Consider the following 27858-nt stretch of genomic DNA (forward strand, 5'->3'; position numbering starts at 1 on the left):
TGTCTGAGGCCAGATATGAACTCAGGAGGATGAGTCTTCCTGACTCCAGGCCCTCTCTAGGCATTATGGTGCCACCTAGCTGCCCCATCCTAGGTGGCACAAGAGACAAAAACAAGATGCATAGATAATAATCAGAGAAACCGACCAAAGAATCTCAGCGTTGGGAAAAAAAAAAAAACTCTACACTGAACCTGAATCGTAATCTCCCTCTATACTATATCTGACAAATAGATGGGAAGCCCACTGCTTCCTTAGACAACCCATTCCAATTTTGCATAGTTGTCATTTTTCAGAAGTTTTTCTTAACATTGAACTGAAATCAGCCTCTTTTAAAATTCCACTCTTTACTCCCAGTACTGAGTCCTCATAACTCTTCCACTTGACAATTTTTTTCAAATGTATCAAGATAGCTGTCATGTCTCCCTAAGAGTTTTCATTCCACCGAGAGCTTAAAGCCCTTCTCAGTGTGGTGATAATAGTTTCTACCCCTCTGGCAGGATGAGAAATCCCCAGCCAGCTTGTTCTGTCCCGTCAAGAGGGAGCAGCAGATAGAGTACTTGTCCTGGAGTCAGGAAGGCGTGAGTTCAAATTCAGTCTCAGACACCAGCTGTGTGACACTGGACGTGTCATTTCACTGCTGTCTGCCTTAGTTTCCTCCACTGTAAAATGAGGTTGTCGTAAGGACCAAATAAGATAAGATGATAGCCTGACACACAGTAGGCACTTAATAAATACTTCTTTCTTTCCTTCTTTCTATCAACGAGCTTTCTAGCTCCCTTTTCCAGATTCTCTGAGAGCACACTGGCTATCATGCTGGGATCTTTGGGGATGGCTCTCCATGCCACTAACCAAATAAAATAGACTGTGTTGCAGTGGAGAGAGTCCTGGGAGGGAAGACATGAGTTCTAGTCCAGACTTCATCAATCAGATCTTACGTAATGGCTCATATTTATGATGTTCGAAGCACTTTACCCCCAATAACCTCATAAAGTAGATAGGGCAAGTGTTATCCATTTCACAGATGAGGAAACTGACGACCAGTGATTAAGTGACTTGCTCAAAATCACAGCGACATTAAATAGTAGATTCGAACCCGGATCTCTTGACTGCTACACCACTGCACCAGATTGACTTCTCTACAGGCAAGTTACTGAATGATAGAATTACATGACTATGGAACCATTAGTGGTCATATAATTTGAACGGGGTGGTGGGGCCTGTAGCTTCAAAGCCACAAGTGGCCTTCTAGGTCCTTGGGTGCGGCCTTTTGACTTGATTCCAAGTTTTACAGAACAAATCCTTTTATTAAGGGGATTTGTTCTGCGAAGTTTGGTTTCAGTCAAAGGGCCACATTTGAGGACCTAGAGGGCCACATGTGGCCTTGAGGCTGCAGGTTCTCCCCCCGAATTTGACCCTCACATTTTACAAATGAGTAAACTGAGGTACAGCAAGGCATTGTGATTTGCCTAAGGTTAATGGTAGAAACAAGAGAGGACCGCGGTCTTCTAACTCCCAGTTCGGTGCTCTTTCTGGTATTCTTTGCAGCCACCCTGAAGCTCAGTTTTCCCGTCCACACAATGAGTATGATAGCTCTTACTCTGCCTACCTTCCATAGTGGATATGACAGCACTTTGAAGAGCATAAAATATAAGTTGCTATTATCGGGAAATCAGGGGTACCTGCTTAGCCAAAGCACACTGAGCCCTTTTAGTGAGGAATATGGGTGAGAAACATGAGAAAGCCAGGTCTGCTAACTCTCACATGGCCAGATACACTCCATTGATTTGTTCCCACACATATATCTCCCCTCTCCCCGTTGAATCAGGCTCACCATTGACCCTGGCTCCAATCTCTTTGGGCAAAAACCCTGCAGAGAGTAGAGAAGCTGTCCTTGGCTGCCATAGCTCAGAGAAAGAGGGAGTGTGGGAGCGAGCTGGCTCCCTTAGGCCTTGTCACATAAGAGTCCAGGCTCTTCACCAACTCGATTTTCCCATGTACCTCCTACCTCCTTTTAAGAGCTAGTCTGTACCCATCCCCAGCCCCTAGCCTGGGTCAGTCTCCCATCTACCCGTACTGCCCACTCTTTCCATCTACTGGCTCATTCCGTACTCCTCGCACTCCAGGAGGCTGGCCACACTCCAGGCCATTTGGCCCAAACAGAGCCTTATAGGGTAAAGAAGCCTGCTTCCTAGAAGGCGGCCAGACCAGAGCTGGACAGGAGCCTGACGCAGAAGCCCCTTCTCCTCGGCCTCCACAGGACAATAGAACCACAGCCCATCTGAGCAATTAGGGAGCCAGAGACATCATCTAGGCCAATGCCCTCATTTTACAGAGAGGGAAACTGAGGCCCAGAGAAATGAAATGACTTACCCAAGTCATTTAGTAATCAACATGGGATCAGAACCCATGTCTCCTGATTCCTGATCAGGTGCTTCTCCCAGTCACCCCAGAGACATTATTCTCTTACCATCACCAAAGGGTGCGGGGTTATAGGGGAGAGATCGCTAGCTCTTTTACTTACTGTGAGACCTTAGGCAAATTATTCCTGTGCCTCAGTTTCTTTATCTATAAGATGAGGATCTGGGGAAGACTTTTATGAAGTGAATGCAGAGGGGCAAGAAGCAGATAAAACAAACTAACTAAAAACCAAAAACAAAAGTAAAACTCCAACGTGCAGACTACAGCTGTGTAGTTACTGATAACAACAGCAAGGACAAATCCATCCTGTGGCCTCAGGAGGTGTCCAAAAAGGAGCATGCAAACCAAAAAGGAAATGTGAATGCTACTGTGAGACACGTGCACATCTTTGGGGGTGGAGTTAACAATCAGTAAATAACAGCTGTCTGCAGACGCCAGCACAATTCTTTATAAGCTTAGGGGAGAGAGAGAGAGCTGTGGACTATTTGCTCTGTTAGTCTTTCATGTTTTCTTACGTTTTTGCTTTTTTTATTTGAATGTACATAATTTTCAAAAGAAATTAAAAATCAAATAAAAGAATTAGACTAGAAATTTGAGGGTCACAGTCTCCTCAGGATAATGTTTTTAAATGCAAAAAAAATGCATAGGATTACAAAGAAAGCCAATTATATATAAAGATACTTATGTTTGTTGTTTGTTTGATTGATTGTTTTTTAATTCATGGACCCTAGGTTAAGAACAGATCAGCTAGATCAAGGGTGGGGAACCTGCAGCCTTGAGGCTACACAGGTCCTTGGGTTCAGCCTTTTGATTGATTCCAAGTTTTACAGAACAAATCCTTTTATTAAGAAGATTTGTTCTGTGAAGTTTGGGATTTAGTCAAAGGGCTGCACTTGAGGACCTAGAGGGCCACCTGTGGCCTCAAGACCCCTAAGCTAGATGAACAATAAGGTCCCATCCAGCCTAAATTCCAAGGTTAGTTATCATTAGTAGGATTAAGTCTCCCAAGTAAGCCCTTCTGATTTCCTTGCATGGACAAGGCAGGGCTCTCAAGAGGGACAGGTAAGACAAATGGCAAGGACTTCCTGGCCAGACTGGATGCAGGGCTACAAAGATGCAGCATAGGAAGAGACCTCGGGGCCATAGACCTTGTAGGAGAGTATGGGGTGGAAATCCCAGAGAAAATCCAGAATGTGCAAGGACAGTGGCTAGATGAGGGCTTTTGGAGCCATGCACTGCTCCCCAACTACACTCAACACCATCCTTCATTTCAGTCTTTGGCCATCCTGAGTCTTACTGCTGCCAACTCCTAGACTTCATCGATGTGTCTGAGCCTGAAAGTGGCACCTCAGACTATAGAGACCTCACTGGAATTTTACTGAACTGGGATCAGGTAGAAACCAGCTCCATAGAAACACAGAAAGAAGTTCAAAGGAATTTCCTTCGAGGAAATGTCTCATTCCAGAAAGAAGGGAATACCACTGGCTGCTGACCCCTGGAGCCCAGGTTTTTCAGCCCTGCTCTAGTCAGTAGAAGTGCCCCTAGATGACAGCTTAATTAGGGTGATCTGGGGTCTAGCTGCAACTGTTCTTCCCTTCTCTGAAAGGGGTATTGCCCCATATAACAACAAAATTCCCAGATCTGATTGTAACCAAGTGGCCTGGAGTATGAAGGGGGCACAAATAGCCAGGTCCCAGACCTCCCTCTGTGAGGATCTCCTTAATTAAACCCCAGCAGGGAAAGTAATGCTAAAAAAAAACAAATCCCAAGATTTTATTAGGCCAGGGTGGGGAACCTGCAGCCTCGAGGCCACATGTGGCCCTCTAGGTCCTCAAGTGTGACCCTTTGACCAAATCCAAACTTTACAGAACAAATCCCCTTAATAAAAGGACTTGTTCTGTAAAACTTGGACTCAGTCAAAGGGCCACATCCAAGGACCTAGAAGGCTTACATGTGGCCTCCAGGCTGCAGGCTCTCTACCCCTGTATTAGACCATTAAGGGAAAGTGCTACATCCAGTAAAAGAAGGCACAAAAACATTGAGGATGGTCATTTTACAAAGTTGTTGAGTTGCTCTATCATTTAATTTTTTCTGACCCCACCCCTACTAGATTAGGGGGTTTTCACTCCTCTCCTGGACCAGGGTGTCAGAAGGAAGCCAGGGAGCCCAAAGACCAGGAAGGAACTAGGAAAGCAGCCGAGACTAATGTGTCAGCACCTTCCCAGCCTTGGAGAAACTTTATATCTGTAATCCCAACATCATCTGGCCCTGCCCAGGGCTTTTCACGTAGGTAGAAAGCTCAAGTGAGTAGCTGTTGACGAGTTCTGCACTGCAAAGAACTGCCTCATTTGAGTGATCACTGGGGGGGCAAGAGGGGGCACCCAACCACTCTTTGTAAATGCTTCCTTTTTCCCTAATAGGCCCACAATCCAGGCACTAGCAATTTTGTCTTTGTATCCCCAGTCTTATATATAGTAGGTACTTAATAAAGACTTGTTCAATTCAAATTAATTAAATGGTCAGAATCTAGCTCAAGCTGTTTCCTTCCCACTTACCAACGACCCAGGGCAGATGCCTCCTAGAGGCAGGAACCAGTGCATTGGGAAGGACAGAATTAAAGTTGGGCGGGAAGGAATTTCAATTTTCCACAAAAGTTTCTTCCCTCCTCAGTTTATTTCCTTATAAACCTGTAAACTTTCCTTCATCCTTTGCACATCTAGAAACTAGCAGCAACATATACAACTTATATCAAATTGCTTACTGTCTTAGGGTAGAGGGAGAGAGGGAGAAAATTTGGAACTCAAAATTTTATTTTAAAAAATATTTAAAATTGTCTTTAAAAAAAAGATTAAAAAATAGCAGCAGTTACAGGAAGAGGAAATAAGCTGCCGAGAGATGACAGTATTGCTCAAGTTCAAAGGGGAAATGAAAGTTACACACAGGTCTATGCACCAAGCCCAGGAAAATCTATGTTTGAGCCCACAAATTACTAGCTATGTGCACCTTAAGTAATTCCCTGAGCCTGCTTCCTCATCTATAAAATGGAAATAATACCTGATACAAAAGCACTTTACAAATTCTAACGGGATACAAATATATATAGAATTATTCTAATTATTTTAATTGACAAATTTATTGGGGTTTTTTAATTGACAAATTGTTGGGATTTCAAAAAGAAGCCCACCATGTGAGAGATAGTTACATAAGGCTTGCTTCCCTCTGTCTTCAGGTCAGAAAATCCTGGGGTCAGAGTGGGGCCCACAACTAACCAAAGACATGAAGAACTGGGAGAGAAGGCAAAAGAGAGGGAAAGATTCAGAAATGTGACTCAGAAAGAGCTGGGACATGCAGTCTTGAGGGGGGTAAAATAGTAAGCACTCTGGGAGTCGCCTCTCCCACAAGGCTTATCAAATGGAATACTTGAAATGCTCTTACCCACTCCTCCCCAGCCATCCTGATCCTATGAAATCTTCCCAGATAACTCCAGCCCTCTCTGTCCTATATTGTTCCAGAATCATCTGTTTACCCAAGCAGACTGTTCAGGTCCTCGGAGGCAGGGACAATTACGGCAAGGCCTTTTGCATCTCTACCCAGGGCCCTGCTGGGGTTGTTCACAGAGCAGGTTCTCTGAATTTGATACCTGCTTAATTGAATTGCCTGGGCCGAACAAATTAGAATGGCCCTTGTACTTTCACCTCACTAGAAAGAAACTGGGATAAACCCAAAAGAAGTTGGGCTGGGTCCAAATAAGGATTTTTCATAAAAATAGAAAGCAAGGTGACCTCCACTTATCACTATTACATTTTTGCTCTGAGATTTTTCAGCTGTGCCATCCCTGGGACTCTAGGCTGGGCAGGGGGCCTGATGCTAGGAGATGCTAGGAGGCTGGGCCCCTACTGCAAAGGTAACATTTTGGGTACTTGTCTAGAGGCAGGGGGAAAGAAGAAATTATCTTAGAAGTGTGTGAGTAGCTTAAAGTAGTTTTTTGAGTAGAGGTAAGGATGAGAGAAACTCTTCTTCTCCAATTCTACCCTACCCCCAAGGCCCAAATGAATCTCTCTTCCTTTAAGAAGCCTTCCTTTTGGGGCAGCTAGGTGGTGCAGTGGATACAGCACCGGCCCTGGAGTCAGGAGGACCTGAGTTCAAATGCGACCTCAGACACCTAACACTCACTAGCTGTGTGACTCTGGGCAAGTCCCTTAACCCCCATTGCCTTAAAAAAAGAAAAAAAAGGAAGCCTTTCCCCCCAAGTTCAGGCCTAGGTGACATTAAGAAGACTTATGCTGTTATTGTTTAGTCGTGTCTGAGTCCATGTGACCCCATGGAATAGTCTGTCATTTCCTTCTCCAGTATGTTAAGGGATCCCCTGAACTTGTCTTTTTGAGTTGCCCCTTTTTCCAGAAACAATGGACCCAGTGTCCCCATTTTACAGATGAGGAACAGAGGCAAATAGGGGTTAAATGACTTGCCCAGGGTTACATAGCTAGTAAGTGTCTGAGGCCAGATTTGAACTCAGATCTTCCTGACTCCAAGCCTGGCCCTCTATCCACTGGGCCACCTAACTGCTTCAAACAAGGTCTGGCTGACCCTTTGTCAGGAATGCCACAGGGATTATTCTGGAGCCAGTACGGGTCAGACTAAATGACCTTATGGGTTCTTTCTGATTCTAAGATTCCACAATTCTAATGAGGGTTCACTTAGTACAATTCTGTAGCTGTTGTACAACTATGGGAAAGTCCTTAAGCCTCTCTAAGCCTCAGTTTCCTCATAATAACACAAATGTTACTAGAGTACTTAAAGGTAAGCATCAGCAGGGCTCACCTCACAAAGATTATGAAGAAAAATTTACTCTTAATGTAAAGCTTCCAAGTTACCATGATTACAGGAATGTCAGATGGTGCTATATTCACCCAGGGCTGCCTAGCTAGCGTGATTTGAAGGGTATCCTGTTAATTCTCTAAAAGAAAAAAATCTCCATTAAAATATGTTTTGCAGGATTGTACATGTATAACCTATATCAAATTGCTTACCATCTAGGGGAGAGCAGAAGGGAGGGAGAGAGGAAGAGAATTTGAGGCTCAACATTTTAAAAATGAATGTTAAAAATTGTTTTTACATGTAATCAGGAAAAAACAAAATATTGTTCCAAAAAATCTCCATTAGTAATGGCAGCTACTGGGACTTCCTCCTACCTGTGTGACCTTGAACAAAACACTCCAACTTCCGGGGCCAAACCCTTGAGAAAACTGAGGTCCAAATGGACAGTAGTTTGCCTGAAGGTCACACAGATAACGAGTAGCAGAAACTAGAAGAAGAAATAGACCTTAGAAACCATCAAGAAAAACTTCCTTCCACAGATGAGAGAGCTTAAAGCCCGTATTAGGGAAGGGATTTAGGACTATAGGAAGCCAGAGCCAGAAGGATGAATGCTTAGGGACCTTCAGGGATGGGGAACCTATGGCCTCGAGGCCTTGGTTCCTCACCCCTATAAAAATCTAAGACCAACCTGCTCACTGTACAGATGAAGAAACAGGGACCCAGAGAAGGGAAGCTGTTTGCCCAAGGTCACATGGATAGGACATTCTTAGCATCATATGCTAATGGGTCTAAACCCTGGCAGGACCTCAGAAGTTATCCCAATCCTTTCATTTTACAGATGAGAAAACTGAGGCCAAAGGAGTGACTTGCTCAACGTCACACAAGTAAGAAGAAGCAAAGCCTAGAAAGAAAGATATTTATCTCCCTCACCTGGGCAAAGAGAGCTAACTAGAGGGATCTGAGGACCTCAAAGGCCTAGACAGGAATGACAATATCAAAGGCTGATACAAGGGATTCAGGCCTATAAATAAAAACTCAGAGAAGATTCTTCAAGCTCAGCCGGTGTACCATGACCCTTCTCACATTTCTTTACAAAACCGAAAACTCCAGCAAATTCCTGGTACGAATGACCTCATCTGATCTATTCCTTCTTTGAGAGGAGAGAATTCTAAACAAGTGAACCCTGGGGACCTCACGATATTAAAATCAGGGAAAGCAGGGTTCAGGAAAACAAGGATGGGGGCAGTTAGGTGGTGCAGTGGATAGAGTACCGGCCCTGTATTCAGGAGGACCCAAGTTCAAATCCTGGCCTCAGACACTTGACACTTACTAGCTGTGTGACCCTGGGCAAGTCACTTAATCCCATTGCCCAGCCAAAAAAAAAAAAAGAATGGCTGAGGAAAGCAACATACAAGGAGGTTCATAGAGTTTACAGTCTCGTGTCCATACTAGAGACTCAGTTATAGAATCATAGATTTAGAGTTGGAAGGAGGCATCAAGCCCAACCTCATCTTTTTACAGATGAAGGAAGAAAGAGGTATGCCAAGGTTAAGTGTTTTGCCCAGGGTCACACAGCTAGTAAGTGTCAAGTGTCTGAGGCTAGATTTGAAACCAAGTCTTCCTGACTCCAAGAGCAGGACCCAATCACAAAGCTGCCTCTCATAGATTTAGAACTGGAAGGGACATTGGGGGCCATGCAGTCCAGCTCCCTCACTTTCTGAATGAAGAACTGAGGCCTAAAGAGCTTGAGGGATTTGTCCAAATCACACAGGGAGCAGAGAAAGAATCTGACCCCAGGTCCTCTCCATTCAAGTTCAGCATTCTTTGTACGGCATCACAGTGGAGTAGAGACATCTCAAAATGTTCTTTCATTGATCTACTGGTATATGAAATTAAAATCTTACATATATACATACATTTTTTAAAAAGCTTCAATTCTAGGTTAGAAATAGAATGAGGATAGAGCTAAGTAGCCCCTCCCGATCCTTAGTTCATTACTGGTCATACTAGTCATGACCCTCATCAAGAGTTCCTGACTCAGGAAGTAGTTTCATCTCACCCACCCCCTCAGCAAAAACAAAAACAAAGCGTTCCCAACCCCCTCCCTTGCCAGATCCTTACCAGGTTCAACAGAGAGTGAGGCATTGCAGCTGGCTTGGCCCAGCTCGTTGGTGGCGGTGATGGTGTAGTGGCCAGCATCAGCTAAGTGGGCTTCCTGCAGCAACAGAGTGTGCCGCTCCCCTTCAGCCCGGATGAGGACCCGCTCACTGTTCTGGAGGGCTGCGCCATCTTTTTGCCAAGACACTGCAAGGAAAGCATCAGGAACAGGTTACTCTGGGACCCTGAGTCCTCCTTGTTGCTTCTCCCAGAGGTCCCTAGAGGGAGCAGGACAAAGCAGGAAAACATCCCTCACCAAGAGCTGTTGGCTCCTCTCCTCTCCTCTCCCTCCCCACTCACGCATCCCAGACCCCCATTCCAGTGCTTACCTTGGGCTGGGGGGTTGGCTGTGACAATACATTTGAGCATCGTGTCGAACCCTGGAGCCACCACCACACTCTGCAACGGTATCTCAAAGACAGGCGCTTCTAAGGGCTCCTCTCCAGCTGAGACATAGGAGTCATCCGAGGACTCTGGGGACACAGAAGAGTTCACAGACTCAACAAAGACGTACAAAGCATTGGCTGTATCTGCTACATTGTACTGTACAGGATGTCAAGGGGGGATACAAGGTATCTATCACCTACAGTCCCTGTCCTCAAGAAGTCTACAGCCTAGTTAGGGAGAAAAGACATGAACACATGAAAAATTAAAAACAGTTACAAGGGTTTGACAAGAGAACAACATAAGAGGTGTCACAGGGCCGCCAAACAAGAGGTGTAGACAGGCAGTGCCCTGGTTGATTCAGCAGAGCCCTGAAGGAACTACATGGAAGCAGAGGGGGAAGGTCCTTTCAGACTGAGAATGACATATCTCCCCAACAGCCTTACTCATTATTGGCCTCAATAAATACTCAGTGACTGCTTCAACTAACTACAATCTCTTCTTTTTTATCTCATGGACTCTGGGCCCCAGGATTTAAACAGTGGCACCCCAGCAAACCCCCAAACCATAGCCAGTGGCCTCAGGGTATTTCATCAAACATAACTTAGCAGACATAGAGAAGAGGTGGGAATCCCAATGGTCTGCCGCTTGTCTTTTGCCCACTTCTCATCTCCCACCCCCACCAGAAAATCACTTCTAGCTGGGGGAGACACAGACGTAGGGATGGTGGATGGGAGAGAAACAGGAGATTCTACCAGATCTGAAGAAAATGAAGAAAGAGCTGGTGTATATGCCCTGCTCTTTCTTAGCCTCACCAGCTCTAGGCCAGTAGCTAGCATTGGCACAAAACCCCACAAAACATTCCACTAGGAGGGGTCTACTTTCTAAGCCATTTAACCCCGAAAGGCTGTAGTTTGCCTTCCCTGACAAATTGCCTTGCTTGGAAAATTCGTCAAGAGGCTAAAAGAGAATCCCTGTCTGAAAATTCTCCCCAGTCTCCCATGCTCCCTGTCCCCTGTGGGACTGTACCAAGGTCAGGTGAGGTAGGCCGTATCCGATGATGACCTTTGCCCTTGCTACGGGGCACTCGCCGATCCCAGGCCCCCCAGGGTCCATCCTCCTCTGGGCCTCTTCGTAATCTCTTCTCTGCTTCAGGCCCAGGCTGGTTCTTTTCCAGGTTTGGGGGGATGGCAGTCCCCTCTGGCTCAGGCACGGCCCAGGGTAAGAAGCGTACAGCTTGCATGGGGGGATCCCTCTTCCGACCTAGATGTGCTTTTGTCCTGGGCTCAGGTGGTTCAGGGCTCCTGGATTCCTGAATAGCCCTCCCCCGAGTAAGTGGGAACTGTTCTCTCCGACGAACCTCCTGCTGGTGGCCTTCACCAAGTTCTGTCCTGCCTCCCAGCCCTCGGCCTCTGGCCACACTGGACCCCTTTCCTGCTGCCTCCTCTCCAACTTTCCCCACGCTGCTCAGGGCCAGCTGCTGGATGGTGGAGGTGCTCTCTGGTGGGGGAGTCTTTGGGGTAGAGGGGCTAGAGAAGAGGGGAGGCTCCGCTGGGTCCCGGGGAGATGGAGCCCTCTGTAATGTGAACCGCAGAGACTCATGAGATCGAACTAATTCTTCCCTGGAGGCTGAGCGGCGGATGCGCCCCAGCTCCTGGGCAAAGCGGAGCTCGAGGTCAGAGGCCGGGCTGGGGCTACGCTGCCGGACACGCTCATCCAACGAGGCCGCCTTCTGCCGAAACGCCCAGCGCCTTTCTGCCACAGTGCCTAGCTCGCCTCGTAACTCTTCCCTTGAGGTCCCCGGTGTGTCCCACTGTCCGCCTTCGGCCTTTGGCTGATCCAGGGACCGTGCCTTCCGCAAGGGAACCCATGCCCTCAGAGGAATCGGGGAATCACTCTTCTCCAGGCTGCGCCGACGCTCCTCAAAGAATTGCAGCTTATCTAAGATCCGGGAGCCAGCTCGCACCAACCTCGGGGAGCAGCGCACGCCAGAAAGGCGGCCTGAAGCTTCACTCAGAGGTGTCTGGGAGCGAGACTCCAGGGTGCCCGCCAGCGAGGGCCCTGATGACTTGGGCTTCTTCCCCCTCTTCTCTTCCAACTCTTCCAGTGGGCCTGGCTCCTGAGGCTTCCTAAGGGGCAAGGTGGGGGTGGCAGGGGGCTGTGTACCAGGCCCAGGAGGCGGCCGTTTCCCCACCCTTGGGGAGGGTGGCGGGAGCAGAGCTGATTTGGAAGGAGGTGGTTGGGCAGGCCGTCTTGGAGCTTCACTGGCAGTCTGGGGCTGAGGGTCGGGGTCTTCTCTTCGAAGCCCACCCTGTGGCACACTGCTGCAAATCAAGTCAGAAAGAGTGAGCTGGCGTTAGGGATGAGGCTTCCACACACAGATTCTGGGAAAGCTGCACAGGGCAGGAGCCCAAAGGGAAGGAAGATGGGACATCCTAGGGTTGAACAACCACCGGGACCCCATAGAGTGCTGTGTGCAGGCTGCAGCCAGAGCTGGAACTTGGGCCTAGGAGGGGTCCTTGGGAGACAGAGGCTGGCTCTGAGTATTAGGGACCAAGCTGGAGGAAGAAAGGTATAAACTCCAGACACAAAAAACATTTGGCCCCAGTAATCCTGGCCAGCCTTCTCTCCCCAGCCACCAAAGCTGGCAAGCAGCAGAGACAGAACTGAACAAGAGGGAAAGAAAAGAATGAGGCTGAGGATCTGAAGAATGAAGTGAGGGAGGGAAAGGAGAGAAGGAAGCTGAGCTTAATGAAAGATCTGAAGAGAATGCAACCCTTTCAGACCTGCCACCAGGCACTTCCATTTTCAACCATGATGTTCTCCCCTCCACTGCAGCTCCTAAGAGGAGTGGTATCTCCTTGTCTTAGCCTCACTAACCCCAGTCATAATCCTTTCAGAGAAATGGATCAATAGCCACTCAGCTCTCGGGGGCAGTGCACACAGCTGGCATGGGTGTTCCCAGGGGCCCATCCCCAAGCACTCAAGGACTTTGGAATTTGCATTTGTCATCCTTTGGACCCTCAGAATCTCAAGCTCCTACCATAGGTAGAAATTCGTTGCCAATATGGGGTGATACCTACATGGGTTTATTCTAGCTAAATACAATTAACCTTTAGTCTCTTGGAGTCCCCCCACCACATATTCAAGAATCTCCCGAATGGAAATGAGTTTAGAAATTATCTATTGAAAGAAGCTAAGGGAATGACTAGGAAAGGACTGGCCAAGACCTCTGGCCCACAGGACCTTGGTGGCTCAAGGTCTTAGATTTCCAACTGTCACATCTCAGGCCTCCACTGGACTTGAAGTCACCCACATCAGCCCTTTGGGGTCTCTGTTAAAACACTACCCGATCTCTAGGGTAAAGAAAATTGCAAAAGAAGAAGCCAGAGCATCTTTTGGGGGCCATCCTTCCTAGGTCATATCACTCCCAATCCAGGGCCATTACAGGGCCACACACAAAGTAGGAATCTCAATACATATGGCAGTCTAACTGCCTGACCCCTGTGTGCTAGTGCCAAGGCTCTGATGGAGGGGTGAGTACAATGATGGAGTCATGGTGGGGGGGGGGGGTTACAAGGTACCTTGAGGGAAACAAAACTAGAAATAACATCAACGGGAATACAGAGCATTCTGGGAAGAAGATGAGGGAAGGCTGTTTCTCTCAGAGAAGGATGTATTTATGAGGTAGGGAATCCCATTGAGTTATCCCAGGAAATGGAAGTTGGCATGGAGAGGCAAGTGGCCAGAGTTGAGAAGACCCTTTTACTGGCAACTCCGCTCCAGGCCCACCTCCAGGCTGGTCTCTGTGCCACAGATATCACTAAGGAAATGGGTGCCTGGGAGGTTGCCATGGCAACTCCAGGCTCTGGCTGGGGCCTTGTTGGAGGAGGAGGCCACAGGAGCCGCATGTCTGAGCAGAAGGGTCACCCAGCTAATGCTATTAGGACAAGTCTCCCCTAAATCAGAAAGGTCCCCCCACCACCTCATCCCTTTCCCACCAACCACCTCACCCATCTCCAAAACAGCCCTCCTGCCCTTTCCCTTGCCATCAACAACCACTCTCCCCCCTCATCCTCCCAACCCACCCCTAGATCCAAACAAAAAACCTTCTCTATTACTAGTTGCCCCCCTACCCATCTCCTAAAATGCTACTCCCCCCCATCCCAGCACCAGCCACTCCCCGGCACCCTCCACAGTACCTCCACTATGTCACTCTATGCTCCTTTCCCAGAATAGCTTCCCATACCAGGCCACCCCACCCCAGCCCCTCCCTGTCCTTTCCTTCAAGAACAGCCCCATGCCAATGCTTCTTCACCCCCAGGCCATGCCGTTCCCCAAAAGAAGGGAGAACCTTCCTTTCACCTCACCTTACTGAACCTGCCTCTTCTGCTCTCCCACACCCCACCCAGACTTCCCCTTTCCCACCCTTCCCCTGCTTCCTGACTTCCTCTCTCCATTTGCCCCTCCTGCCCTCCCTCCTTCCCCTTCTGTCTGCCCTACCACCTCGCTCTCTTCTCTTTCCCAGCAGCTCTCTTGCTCTCTTTCCTTTCTCTCTCCCACTCTCCTGGGAACTGCAGTGCTGAGAGGTTCTGTTTCTCACAGAAAAGGGCCAAATGGGAACAGGGATATGAAGGGAAAGTGGAAAAAAAAAAAAGCAGCATCTGCTAAGACAGCAGGAGCGGAGGGGGCCAAGGGGGGGGGAGGAAGAGGGGAGGAGACACTGAGAATGATGTGGGAGCTCAGATGGGGGAGGGGGCATGGGGATCCTGAGGGCCATGGAGATGAAGGGGAGGGAGAGAGGAGAGGATGGAGGAATCCAAAAGGCAATGGGGGCATAAAGATGAGGCCAGGGCAGATGGGAGCAGAAGGGGTTTGAAGAATAAGAGACAAAGAGAAAGACATGGTGTGGTGGGATGGGGCAAAAATTGTGTAGATGGGGGTGTGGATGAGGGGGAGGTAGGTCAATGGAGGGGAAATGGGTCAGTCACAGAAAGATGGAGCAGTGAGGGAGAAAATGGGCCAGTGACAGAGGGGTGACGCAGGGGAGTGTGGAGAAGTGGAGATGCAGCAGGGCCGACCAAGGCCATTACTTACACATGTATGGAGAGAGCTCGTCCTCTGTACAGGCTGAACGCGCTGCCGTACAGGTCACTGGCCACCGAAAGGCTATCCTCTGACCCCCAGCTTGTGCCCACCAGATTAGCACGAGATGCCCGCACCAGCGGCTCCACCCCCAGGTGCCGCGGCCCGGCCCCGGCCCCGGCTGCCTGTGCTTGCCTTGGGCTGCCTGGGAGCCGGCGGGAACTACCGCCACCACCGCTGCCACCCGCCTCCTGCTCCAACACCGTCTGCCCGCTGCCCCACCAGCTCGCCTGCTCCTCAGAGGTACCCGTCACGGAGGTCGGAGGGGTGTCAAGGGAGGAGCCCACCAGGGTATCTGAACCCCCTAGGGAGAGGAAAAGTAATGAGCTCAGAGGCTACAAGGATACAACCCTCTTTTCTTTCAGCCCCAGGCCTCTAAGGAAGACAAACCTGTGGGAGTGCTGAAGGCCCCATCATCTCGTAGTTCCAAGCGCTGTGTCCCTTGAGCATCACTGATATCATCTTCACCGGTCTCCGAGTCTAGAGAAGAAGGGACCCTCATGGACAAAGCCTCTACCTTCCACCCAAAGCCACCACCTCCTCGGCTTTTTCTGGAATGCTTCTCTTTTCCTGACCCTGAACCCGGCGTGATTCCATTGCATCATCAGCTAGGCCTCCTCACCTTCTCCTCCATTTCCGTTCCCAAAGTCCTCCCCATCGTCCCTCTGGGCTCCTAGTTCCTCCTTACCCCTGCCACCCACACCACCTCCACGGAGTCCTTTTGACAGCACTGGGCTTGCTCCCAGCTACCTAAAGATCTCCACTATGCCCCTGCCTGCTATTCTCCAGCTCCCTCTCTGTAGCGCCGTCACGGTCCCAGGTTTTAAGGAGCTCAGGTCCAGGAGCAGAAGGGAACATCAGCCCAAAGGAAAATGGCAGTCGCTGTCACACCTCACTCTCCCCGACTCACGGGGCCAGCCCCATCCTCCACCCCAGACCAGCAAACGGCGCAGGGGCCAGGCCCTGAGGCCGGGAACCCTCAGGAGGGACCGAGGAGCAGAAGGGCAGGGCAGGGATCCGTTTCCTACCGTAACTTTGCTTTCTGCAGGAGCGGAAAACTTCGCTTCCATAGGAGCAGCAGGAGAGAGACATCGACAGACTGTTATCAGAGCGTCTGCGGGGCAGGGCATGATGGGGCGGATGGGGTACAGGGGGAAATTGGGCTTCCCAGTTCCCAGAGATGGTCTGCAGGGACTGAGTGGGGGAACCCGGGGGCAGAGCCCCACGCTGCTGACAACTAGTTTCTTCTCTCCCTGGATTTTTCTAAAGGTTCCTATCATACATAGAATAATTAAGTCCAGGTATGTAAGGTTGGCTTTTTTTTTTCTCCCCACCAACCCCTTCCTCCTCAATTATACTCTGCCCTTGTGGCCTATACAGACATACCCCAGCGCTCACACTTGCAAGCTGGAACAACTAGGTGCATGTACACACACACACACACACACACACACACATGCACTCATTGCCACACCAAACACATTGTGTAGGCGACCACATCCAAGTCACTGGTCTGGGGCCCTTCAAATCCATGAAAACACCATCATTCAATATCTGGAATGCTTACTCTCAAATTTTTCTCTTCTCTCTGTCTCTCTCTGTGTCTCTCTATTTCTCTCTGTCTCTGTCTCTGTCTATCTCTCTGTCTGTCTCTCTCTCACATACACACACACACACACACACACACAAAATCTTCCCCCTAAAAAGTCCAGTAGTTATATTTAAAGCCAGAACTCCTGGGTTTTTTTCCAAGTTCCCCCAAATCCTGTTGAATTCTGAGCCCATTCACTCCTCTTTGCCTCAGTTTCTCCATCTTTGCAATGGGAAAGTAAATCCCATTTAGAATTTACCAAAGTGAGGGTGTCTACCTTTCCACATCTACAACCATGAGTGGGACAAGGAGCCAAACAGAAGTCCCAGAGATGAGGAACAGAAGGCCTAGGCCCTTTCTTTGGACTTGATTCTAGTCCTTCCTGACTCCTGTCCCTCTCTTGGCTGTATACATTCAAGTCAATGGGTTATGCCAAATCCCAAGGGGTTACTAAGAGTGGTAAGGCGTCATCATGGCTCTGACCCCTTATCCAGTAGTCTGGGGAGAATCTAGCCAAGTGAGCCTGGGGAGGGTACCATTGGGAAGAGGGGTATAAAGAAGGGACAGCCACAGTCCCACGCACCATGGGTGAATCGACCAAAGGCCCGCCTCGAGTGGCCAGTTTTCTGAAAAAGAAAAATCAAATTGATCTGTTATGGGAATTCACCCCAATTTAACAACATTCCTAATCCCAGAGACCTGTGGCATGGGAGCACAGGGAAGTAAGGGCAATATACAATACTAACAGCATTTTGGGGAAGGGATTCTTTGTTGGAAACCCAATGACCAATCTTTCCCCAGAGGGATCCCCACTGGGTTTTCTGGGATCCCTACACCTACAACAGCCCTACTACTAAGCATCTGGCCCTCCCTGATCTCAGAGCACCAAGATTGTATACATATTTATGCCAGCCAAGAAAAAACGGTGATCAATGTCACACTTTCCTAGGGGAGGGGAGGAGGAGCATTCACGGGATAGACCTCTGATCAGTGTCCAGGCTTTGGACATCCAGGAACCTTAGGCCCAGGAACATGGAGAACCTCAACATAAAGTGGTAGGACGAGGGGAAACAGGGAGACCTTGGAGGACTCTGAGGGCCAGAGATGTGGGAGGGCATGGAGCACATGGAGAAGGGAATGAGTGAAAGAAGGGACTATTCTGGAAAGCAAAGCAAAAGGAGAGAGAAGAGCATGGGGAATGGAAAGTTCTACATAAGAAGGCTCTACATGGTATAGGACCATGGGGAGATACAAGGCCATAGAAATAGAGTGCTGAGGAGAGGGCCTAGAGACTGGAATATATGGGAAGGTACCAGTGGAGGGGACATATGGGTCAGGGACATAGGTGGGGACATCAGACATAATAGGTGACAAGATATGGGAATCTCAGAAATAGAATGTGGGGGCAGGAGAAGATGCAGGGTCACCCGGGACAAGGAGGATGTTAACATGGAGATGGAGTTCCTTCTGGGCATTTCTTAGCTAGGGAGAGCAAAGTCAGCATTTAAAAATCCAGTAAAACAGGAGATCATAAAGGTGGATGGAATCACCCCACAGGAAGGGAGGTAGGCAGAATGGAGGCACGGGGCGTCAGTGAAAAGGATTAGACCAGGGAAGAGAAAAGGAGAGAGGGAAGGCTGATGACAGCTACAGACATAAAGACACTGGGTGCTAAAAACCATGGGGGACGGGGACGTGGTCCTGTGTAAGGGGTGGAGGATGGGCCTAGCTAGTGCAGCGCGGGGAGGGGGCATCAGGGCCCCCGTGGGTGGCCATCCCGCAGGCTGTACCAGGGACGGGGCAGGAGGGGTGCCCAGGCGAGGCCGCAGCGCCCAAGGAAGGGCACAGGCCGATGCCCACCTAGCCCTTCCTGGGGCCCCCGCCTCCGCCCCGCCCTCTCGGCGCCCCGGCTCTCAGCCCCCCCACCCCACCCACGCGTGGCCGGGAGAGCCCTTACCTGGAACCGCTTCTTCACCCACAGCTTCTTCATGGCAGGGGGGGAGGGCCGGGCTGGGCGGCCGGAGCCAGGAGGGGACTAGGCGGGGGCGGGGGCGGAGTCGGAGGAGGAGCCGGGGGCGACCGCGGGAGCCGAGCACGAACGGGAGCCGCCTCTGCAGCCAGTCTGGGAGCCCCCGGAGCCTCCCGGGACAGGAATCGCGAGCGGAATCCGGAGCGGAATCCGGAGTGGAGAGAGCGGGCGGGCGGGCGGCAGGTGCGGGTGCGGTGCCCGGAGCCTGCTCCTGCTCCTCCCCCTGCCCCCGGGACCTCAGCCCGCGACCCTACCCCACCCCCGCTCCTGCCCCGCATCTCACCTGCCTCTCCTCTCTTCCCAGGGCGGCCCCAACGCAAGTCCCACCCTTTCCAACCGAAGCCACCACAGACCCCTGCGCACCGCCCCCCCCAACTAAGGCCCCTCCCAAACCAAGGGGAAAGGCTTACTTGTCCCCTTGGAGCAGATGGGGAAACTGAGGCACAGGAAAGGAAAGGCATTGGCTGAGGGTCACCAGCATATAGCGCACGAGGCTCGATGTGGCCTGAACCTCACCCCCTAGTTCCAAGGCTAGGCAGAGCCAAGCGCAGGCAGGGCCCCTAGCTCACCTGGCCTTTATACCCTGCAGTCCAAGCAAGCCATACAAAGAGGAAGCATCCTCCTGCTTGTCCCAGGATCTAAGCAGCAAGGAGTTGGTCAAACATGGAATACAGTCCTTGCACTCCCTACCTCCTAGGATGTTTGTGAGCAAAGTACTTTGTAAACCCCAAAATGCTATAGTAATGTGGATTATCAATTTCATTATCATCTTTGCTCAGGCCAGCCTGGGACAGTGCATCTGGCCTGGGAATCTGCACCTCTGGGTCATAGTGCAGCATCCATCCTCCTAGAATGCCTCAGCAGAAAAAGTAGTCAGGCCAAGCATATCTAGAAGCCCCAGAACTGTCCTCCCAGCCTAGATGAAGCCTGTGCTAAGGCTTCAGGAGCCAAGCACTGAGGCAGGCAATCAAAGCTACCCCCAAAACTGCCAGAGGTGTTTGAATGAATAGCAGAGAAGATGCAACAGCTCCCACTAATATTCCTTGCAAGCACAGTCATGCCATGCCATACAACCTCCTAGAACACACACACACACACACACACACACACACACACACACACACACCACTGAACTTAAATCATCGTACAAATACAGGCCACAGTCCATACACTGGCTATGCCAAAATAACTATACAAATATATATTCCACATACATCACATACTTCACAGAGCACACACACACACACACACACACACACACACACACTGTACCAGTGCAGCTATAAAAATAAGAAGTGTGGCTTAGAATGTAGCGAGACCAATTTCACAAGCTACCCTTGGAAACCAGTCTCATCATTTTCTACATGCATGTGCATGTGCCTACATTTTTCACAAAGATTCAGAGGGTGCCAGAAACGTGCACCAGGGCATGGGTTCATAGGATCATAGACTGAGAGAGAAAAAGAACTTTTGAGGTCACCTAATCCAACCCCCTTATTTACTAGATGAGGAAACTGAGGCTCAGAGAGGTTGACTGACTTGCCCAATGTCACACACATCTAATAAAGCCACTAGTGAGTGACAGGACAAGAATTTGAATTTATATTCTCTGGTTCCAAACCCAGTACATGTTTCACTGTGTATACCCCAGGTTCAAAGAGGGCACAACTGCCCACACTAGTACCTATCAAAGACACATGGAAGCAAAAGCATTGGTACACACCCACCTAGACACACTCACCCTCCCATAGATAGGGGAATGGAGTGGGGAAAGAGGTAACCTGAGCCCCTGTGCCCCAAGAGAATCCTAAGGGCTGGCACATTCCATGTCAAAAATAGCTATTGGGCAGCAGGTGTGAGTGGCAGGACAGCTGGGCCCCACAGAGTCCCAGAGCTGCCTCACCCCAATAGGCTGTGCCCCTGCCTCCTACCCTAGGAGCTACCCCTCACTTCAGCCTTCTGTCCCTTCCTAGCTCTGCCTTGTACCATGCTCTCAAGTTGGGACCTACTCCAAATGGGTCTTTACCCACACAGCTGTCTTCCCTAATGACAGTTCTCACTACCAAGTGGAGCTCTGGTAGCTATTCCATTTCACTCCCAGCCTACCAATCTGAGCACTCATTGGATCCCTCTGAACCCCAGAATCCAGAGGGACACAACAATATATTTTCCTATGCCCCATCTTTCCTCCTTACCTCCCCCCTCACTTGACTCCTTTCCTTCTTTCAAAAGGTTCCCTCCCTTCATTTCCCCTTTCTGTCATTTCCACCCCCTCTGATTCTTTCTCCTTGCGTATCTCTCCTTCATACTCTGTTCATCCCTAAGATTTTTATGTAGATTTAGGGTACTTCATCTTTATACAGCTTCACCATCTAGCCCTTCAGCCTCTTTTCCTTTCTTACTCAGTACCTCCTCCTGAAGAGGATTGAGGGAATAGGGGGTTGGGCAAGGAAATGTGGAACTGGCATCTCTTCACTCCCTTTAGAATCCTTTCTGGCCCATTGTACTCTAGTATGTCCAAAACTTGTCCCTAGCCTATTCCCATTCTAAGCACAGAGAGAAAGCAGTCTGAATGGGCACTGTTGGCCCTCCTGCCTGGCAATCCTCCCTGGCCCCGCTTTGCCTGTGAGCTAACTTAGGGACTTTTCTGTTCCTGTCTCCTTAGGTTTGAAGCAACTCCCTTCTCTTCCAGGGCTCCTCACAACTCTGTCTCTGCCCTCCTCCTCTTCTCACCTCTGCCTGGCACCTGGTATGCTGATGGCACCCAGGGCATTGAATGAATGAGCCAATGAATGACTATTTACTGGCCAATATCCTGCCCTGGGCAATGTCTTCCTTTTAGCTGCATGCCTACATGGCAACAAGTGAAGAATTCTCCATTCAGATCCCTATCTATTCTCCAGACCCAGAACTCTCCATTTCTGATCCCTGCCTATCACCTCCTCATCTCTCTATCTCTCACTTCTTCCTTCCATTGCCCCTTCCTCTCTGCCTATACCTCCCCATTTCTGTCTCTCACCTCTACCTTCCATTGCCCCCCCCACCTCTTTATCTCTCAGTTTTTCCTTCTATTGCCCCCTCCTATAGGGCTTTCTGCCTCTCACATTTCTAATCCTAGCCGTCTCTCCAAAATCTCAGACCTAACAGATAAAACTAACCAATTCTCCCCCTTATTCGTTTCCACTCTTGTCTCTTTTCTTGTCACAACCTTTCATTTTAGCCTCAATCTCCCCAGCCCAAATTTTGGGAATTCTGTTCAGATTCTAAGCTCCCAGACCTTAGGGACAAGGTCATTTGCTTTACTCAACACAGTGCAATAGCATCATGTTTACTAAATTTAATAAACTAATAAAATAAAGAAGAAAAGATTTCTCCCTGGACCTGGAGGTTGGATTAGTTGACCCCTAGAGTCCCTTCCTTCCTAAGACTCTAGAATTCCACAAAGGATAAAATCAGTGACATGGCTCTTTACTTCCTTTTCCCCACAATCTTCTTCCCATCCTAGCCCCTCTTGCCTCACTACAAAGCTGTTCATCTTCTTTTCCTTGTTTTCACTCCTAACCCTAACATTCTCCCAGATTCTCTGAATTGCACTCCATTCCCTTTCCCCTAATGCGTGCGCGCGCACACACACACACACACACACACACACACTCACACTCACACTCACAAACTACATCTCCAAGCAAACTCCTTATTTATTGGGATGCCAAGCACCTTCGCTGTCTAGCATTCTGAGCCAGACAAGTGTTCCTGGCCAGAAAACTGCCTCCTTTCTTAAGCCAGGAATTAGGATTTGGACACTGAATTCCCTCCAGTGCCCCTGAAATTCTGCTGCTTATACCAAACTAGAATGCTTTCCATGAGTGAGACTGAGAAATGCCAGTGTACCAGGACCACAGCACAAGCTATGATTTCAAAGGTACAGGTATAGCAGAGCTGCTGATAGCTGGTAGGGCACAGACTCAGTGGTTCCAAGTGGTGCTAAAAATGCCCCGAGGCTCTTATACGTACAATCAACCCAATCCAATCCTATTCCACCCCTACCACATTTGGTAACTAAACTGGTATCTTTTTTTTCAATCCAAGGTTTCATCAGCTTTAGAGATGGAAGGGGCTTTAGAGACAAAATCATCAGATTTAAATAAGTAAGGAATTTAGAAGTCACCTACTCCATCTCCTCCATTTTACAGGTAAGGAAACTGGGCCTCAAAATAGTGAGGGGACATGCCAAGGTCACACAAATAGGAAACTATAATGATGAGATCCAGCCTCCTTGTTTTACAGATGAAGAAATAGAAACTCAGATAAATTGAAAAGGCCAAGATTACAAATGCAAGTTAGTTACTGAGCCAAGTAGGTATTCAAACCCAGGTCTCCTCTGATTCCAAATGTGGTGTTCTTTCGGGTGCACTAAACCAAGCCTACTCCCACAAGGCTGAAAGTTGCCTTTTAATGACTTCTTTTGCTAGAATGTTAGAGCTGGGAAGCATTCTAGAAATCCCCTAGCCCAGCCCCTTCATTTTACAGATGAAGAAACTGAGGCTCAGAGAGACAACATAGAACCTTGTGTGCTTTTCCAGGACACCAGCTATGACTTGAAAGTGACCTTCCAAAGCTAGATATTGTTTAGGTTAAAAAGAAAACTTTCCAAATCAATCTGTCAATCAAGTATGCATTGAGGACTGCACCAGACATCTCCTTTGAGGTTGCCCTTGATGTTCATTTTCATCTGACTTTACCAAGATACACAGCCCACTCTGTCCTCCTCCCCTCCCCCCCCCACTAGTCCCTGGTCACAAAGGCAAAGTGATTCTTTGAACATCCAAATGTATAGAAATCCACCCTGCCTCCACCGGCATCCTCACAAAGCTCCAAACTGCTCCTTCCCTCGAGGCTTCTCAAGCTCCCTCCGTCCTTGAGGACTAGCCCCAATTAAGAATGGTCCTTTCTGCAGTCTTTTCAAGTATGTAAAGCTACTTGCTAACCTTAATTACAGTGGGAAAGTGACCTGGATAATGTGTGTGTTTGGGGGGAAGGGAGAGGGAGAGGGAGATGAAAGGTGAGTAGGCAGCCTTCCTACCTTATTCCTCCATGCTCACCCCTCCTCTCTACAGACAAGTCCCACCCAGATGGGCTGTACTTGGGCTGATCATAGAGATCGTAATAAAGGAGTCCCTTGAACTTTCTCCCCATACAATCTGGGCCCCTTGCCCCCAAATCTCTTCCTCAGTCCCCTCCCTAAACCTAGAGCTGCTTTCCCCCCATTTACTTTGCCCTCAAAGTTCCTGTCCTTATCTCCTTTCTCCTCCTCCCTCCAAGATCTACCTCACTCTACTTCATCCCACTGAAAAGAAGGAAGGAAAGAAAGGAATTAAGCATTTATTGAACACCTACTATATTAGTATAATATCGTAGATGCTATATAATATAGTATTTAATGTAATATAATATTATACTATATTAAACACTTACTATGTTATTTCATTTGATTCTCACAATTCTGGGAGTTAGGAGCTATTATTATATAGTTATAGTTAAGGGAACTTCGGCACAAAGACTTGCCCAGGATCACACAGCTAGTAAATGTCAGGGCAGGATTTAAAGTCAGGTCTCCCTGACTCCAGGCCAGTGTTCCAGCCCCTGTGCCATCCTAGAAATCAGCTAACCCAACCACCTCTTTACATTCAAGTAAACTGAAGCTTATAGAAAGTTAAGTGACTTGACTAAGGTCATACAAGAGGCAAGAGGCACAGTCAGGATTTAAACCCCAGTTCTTAGCCTGCTGAGCCAGTGTGCAGTTTCTATTATACCGTGTCCCAAGGCCAGAAACTGTTTAGCTTTTGTTTTTGTTGGTCCCCTCCCCCTTACCCAGTCCAAAGATTTGCACATATTAAGTGGGTGTTTGTTGAATTGAAATTCTAAGAGCCTGTTTTCCTCTTTCCCAGCTAATTGAAGAGGAAATAAGTGAGACTAGCATTCTGTTTCCCACATGCCCCCTTCCACACTCTCTTTAACCACTATTCCCTTTCCCTCCTGAAATATTCCCCTTCCCTTTTTTCCCTTCTTCCAATACTTTCCCTCATAGATTTCCTTCCCCTAATATTCCCTTAAATGCACCATTCCCTCCCCTAATAACTCCCCCATATTCTATGCGCCCCAATATCTTTTTCCTTCCCATAACGCCCCTCTATCTCTTTTTTTGCTTTTAGATATAAGCCTAGTTTTTAATTAATCTATTTAATTCAATATTTTGCGGTCCTGGTAACTAGCTCTTTCCCCATAATCTTTAAGTGCTCAGACTAAATTGGGGATTACAAATCCATCTGATGATGAGGTATGAGGTAGGATAAGGAAGGCAGGGGAATGACCCAATGCCATTCCCAGGCATTAAGAAGAAAACATTCTCCAGTCCAATCCAAACACCTTTCCAGGCCAACCTAGAGCAACTGGGCGCGATAAGGTGTGGGTCTGCCTGGAGGTCTTAAGGAATATAAGCAGAGGGCTGGGTACCAACCAGCAGAGACTGTTCCTGCAGCACCTGTCTTCGTTCCAGTCTGACTCAGTGCCACCCACCCCAGGATGACCCTTCTAGCCACTGTCATCCTCCCATCCTCTTTGTTTCCTCTGCTCATGCTTCTAGGTCCCTGCTCCCATCACACCCCTAATCATACCCATTAGGAACCACACCACCCCCCAGCCAGTGGTATTCCTCTTCCTCTTCTGCAAAATCCCTTTTCAACACCTTCTGCTTAGGCATGCCCTCCTGAGTCATCCAGGACCCTAAACTAACACTAGAAAGGCTAAGGAAATCAAACTTTTCTGCTATACCCCTCCCCATCCCCAAAATGCCTGGAAATCTCCTTTCCAGGCAGTCTGTGTTTCTCCTTTCTTGTCTGTCTCTGTCTCTGTCTGTCTCTGTCTGTCTCTCTGTCTCTGTCTCTCTCTCTGTCTCTTTCTCTGTCTCTCTCTGTCTCTCTCTCTCTCTTGCCTATACAATAATCATTGTGAGGTCTTCAGGGCCTAGAAGAGTGGGAAGAGGAAGTCCAGAACCACCCTATATTCTATAGAACAGCAGCTCCCTTCTCTCCCCAGACCACCGTCAGGCACACATTCCCTTAGCCTTCCCAGTCTATGCTCCATGGGGACAGGCTAAGGATTGATAGTCGACAGGCACCACGAGACATTCTCTTCCTACAGACCTTCACTCATCCCTTCACACACATACACACACACTCACACACACACACACAGAGTAACACACAGTTGGAACTCTATACAGCAGCTTGCCATCCCTACTGAACACTACTGTCACACTCCCTGACATCCTTGCCCTCTCCTATAAGCATCAGACCAGGGACTCTCTAGCTGGCTGGCTGGCCTCTGGCACCATTTCACAGAAGCACCGCCCCCTTCTTCTGGCCTTATTCCTATTTTGCCCCCTCTCTCCAGCCCCTTCACCTCTCACACTCCCACCATCCCTTCTGTACCCATCTTTCCAAATGCCCACAGTCACCTCAAACATAACATTGACCAGATCTGAACACTTGCCCATATACCTTTTCCTTACCTGAATCTCATCAGCCTCCTCCACCCTCCCCATCCCATCACCTTGGCTGCTGGGCTCTGGCCACACTAACACCCATAAATTGTGAGGCATTGAAGAACTGCCCCTCCTCCTGCTTTCTCCCGAACGCGCACTTTCCAGTTAAAAAGTAAAATAAAAAGTGAAGAAGAGTGAAAGGGAACTGATTCAGTGAGACCCTCCCCATGGGGTCCCTCTCAAGGCATCTGCCTGAAGCCTCAAGAGAGGAGACTAAGTATATGCCCTGACTCTTTGAAATGATTTCTGGCTCTTTGGACATTAAACACAAAATATCAATTAGAAATGAAAGGATCTTTGATCACCCACTCAAAAGTCCTTGTTTTACAGATGAAGAAACTAAGATCCAGGGAGGTAAACCTAGAGTTCTAGCTCCTAGAGTGCTAGAGCTGGAAGGGGGCTTGAGCCCAAATCCTTCATTTTATAGATAAGGAAACTGAGGGCCCAAAGAGTGATGGAACCAAGATTATGCAGTTAGTTAGTGAGTGAGACTGGACTAAAACCCAGGTTTTCTCATTTCCCCACCCCATCTTTTCTCATTAGCTCTGACTCTGCATAAGGAAAGACCTCTCCTGCCATCAACATTCCTCCTACTATCCTTCCTTGTCAGACCCCGGGCCCGAGTAGGAAGGAAAGAAAAAAAAAAAGTAACCCCGGAGGCCACAGAGGCTGAGGGAGGGATTGCCTTTTTCAGATGCCCTCAGCTCCTCATCTCTGCTTCGGCAGCCTCCCTTTGCTCCAGTCTCACTCTGCCTGCTGTTTACGGATCTATTCCTCCTCCCTGGTTGCCTCCCCCATCCGTACCATTACCTTCCACTTCCAGCACAGTCAGGACCCCGGTAGAGGAAGCCTCTCCCTGCTCGTTCCTGGCAGTACAAGTGTATGCTCCTGCATCCTGGGCCCTGCAGCCATGGAGCCAAAGGCAGCTGGGGTCCGGGGATGGGTCAGGAAGGGGATCCCCATCTCGGAACCAGCTGAGGGCAGGCTGGGGTGTCCCACTCACCGCCACCTGCAGCCTCACATCCCGGCCAGAGAAAACGGCTGTGTTCTTCAGCTGCCGAAGGAAGACTGGGGCTCCCGCTGTTGTTCCCCGGACCCCAGTTCCAGCCCCAGCCCTAGCTCCAGCCCCAGTCCCCACCTTGGCCCTCTTTGGGGGCACACCTGGGCTGGGGGGTGCCCTTGGGCTGACAGATTCTCCCCGGGTCCCCCGGGCTTTCTGCATAGCTACTGCAGAGGGGATGAGGGGTGGGAGACCCTGGAGCCCACAGGAGCACCTGGGTGGAGTGGAGTCCTGAAGGAGGAGTCCCCAGTGGGCCTGAGCAGCCCTGTCTTCTGCCGGCCTGTGCCACCCAGAAGGTCACCGGGGCGGCTGGTGGCTACGCCTCGCCTGGGGGCTATTTTTAGGCCCCCAGCTCGGGTTGCCTGTGTAATAGCAAAGGGAGGGGGCAGCAGAAGGGGGAATATGGACAGGGCCCCTTCTATCCTCCTTCCAGCCTTCACCCCCCACACTCTTCCTTACTCAAGGATTTCATGCTAATCATTAACTCTCCTGTTTATGAAGCCTCTCCCATACCAACCCCCTCCCCCCAACCCTAGCCTACACTGTCAGAGAAGAGGATTATTATCTGAGTCCTATTCTATCCTCCTCACTTAAGCCTGATGTAAACTGTAGAAAGAAAAGGAAAGGAATGTGGTGGGGGAGAAGGGATAGGA

General features: G+C 49.2%; 1 protein-coding gene across 1 annotated transcript in view; it reads right to left on the reverse strand.

The window, feature by feature from the left end:
• SPEG (striated muscle enriched protein kinase) overlaps window positions 1–27491 on the reverse strand; it is an 81906-nt gene extending 54415 nt beyond the window's left edge. Inside the window, 6 exon segments of the mRNA XM_078147627.1 lie at window positions 9358–9540; window positions 9723–9866; window positions 10807–12101; window positions 14875–15226; window positions 15313–15402; window positions 26956–27491. Coding sequence (XP_078003753.1) covers window positions 9358–9540; window positions 9723–9866; window positions 10807–12101; window positions 14875–15226; window positions 15313–15402; window positions 26956–27367 — 2476 coding nt within the window. The 5' untranslated portion in view covers window positions 27368–27491.
• Between the last annotated feature and the right edge of the window lie 367 nt (window positions 27492–27858).

Source organism: Phascolarctos cinereus, unplaced genomic scaffold, assembly GCF_003287225.1.
Source record: "Phascolarctos cinereus isolate Bilbo 61053 unplaced genomic scaffold, phaCin_HiC Scaffold_7;HRSCAF=346, whole genome shotgun sequence".
Taxonomy (NCBI): Eukaryota; Metazoa; Chordata; class Mammalia; order Diprotodontia; family Phascolarctidae; genus Phascolarctos; species Phascolarctos cinereus.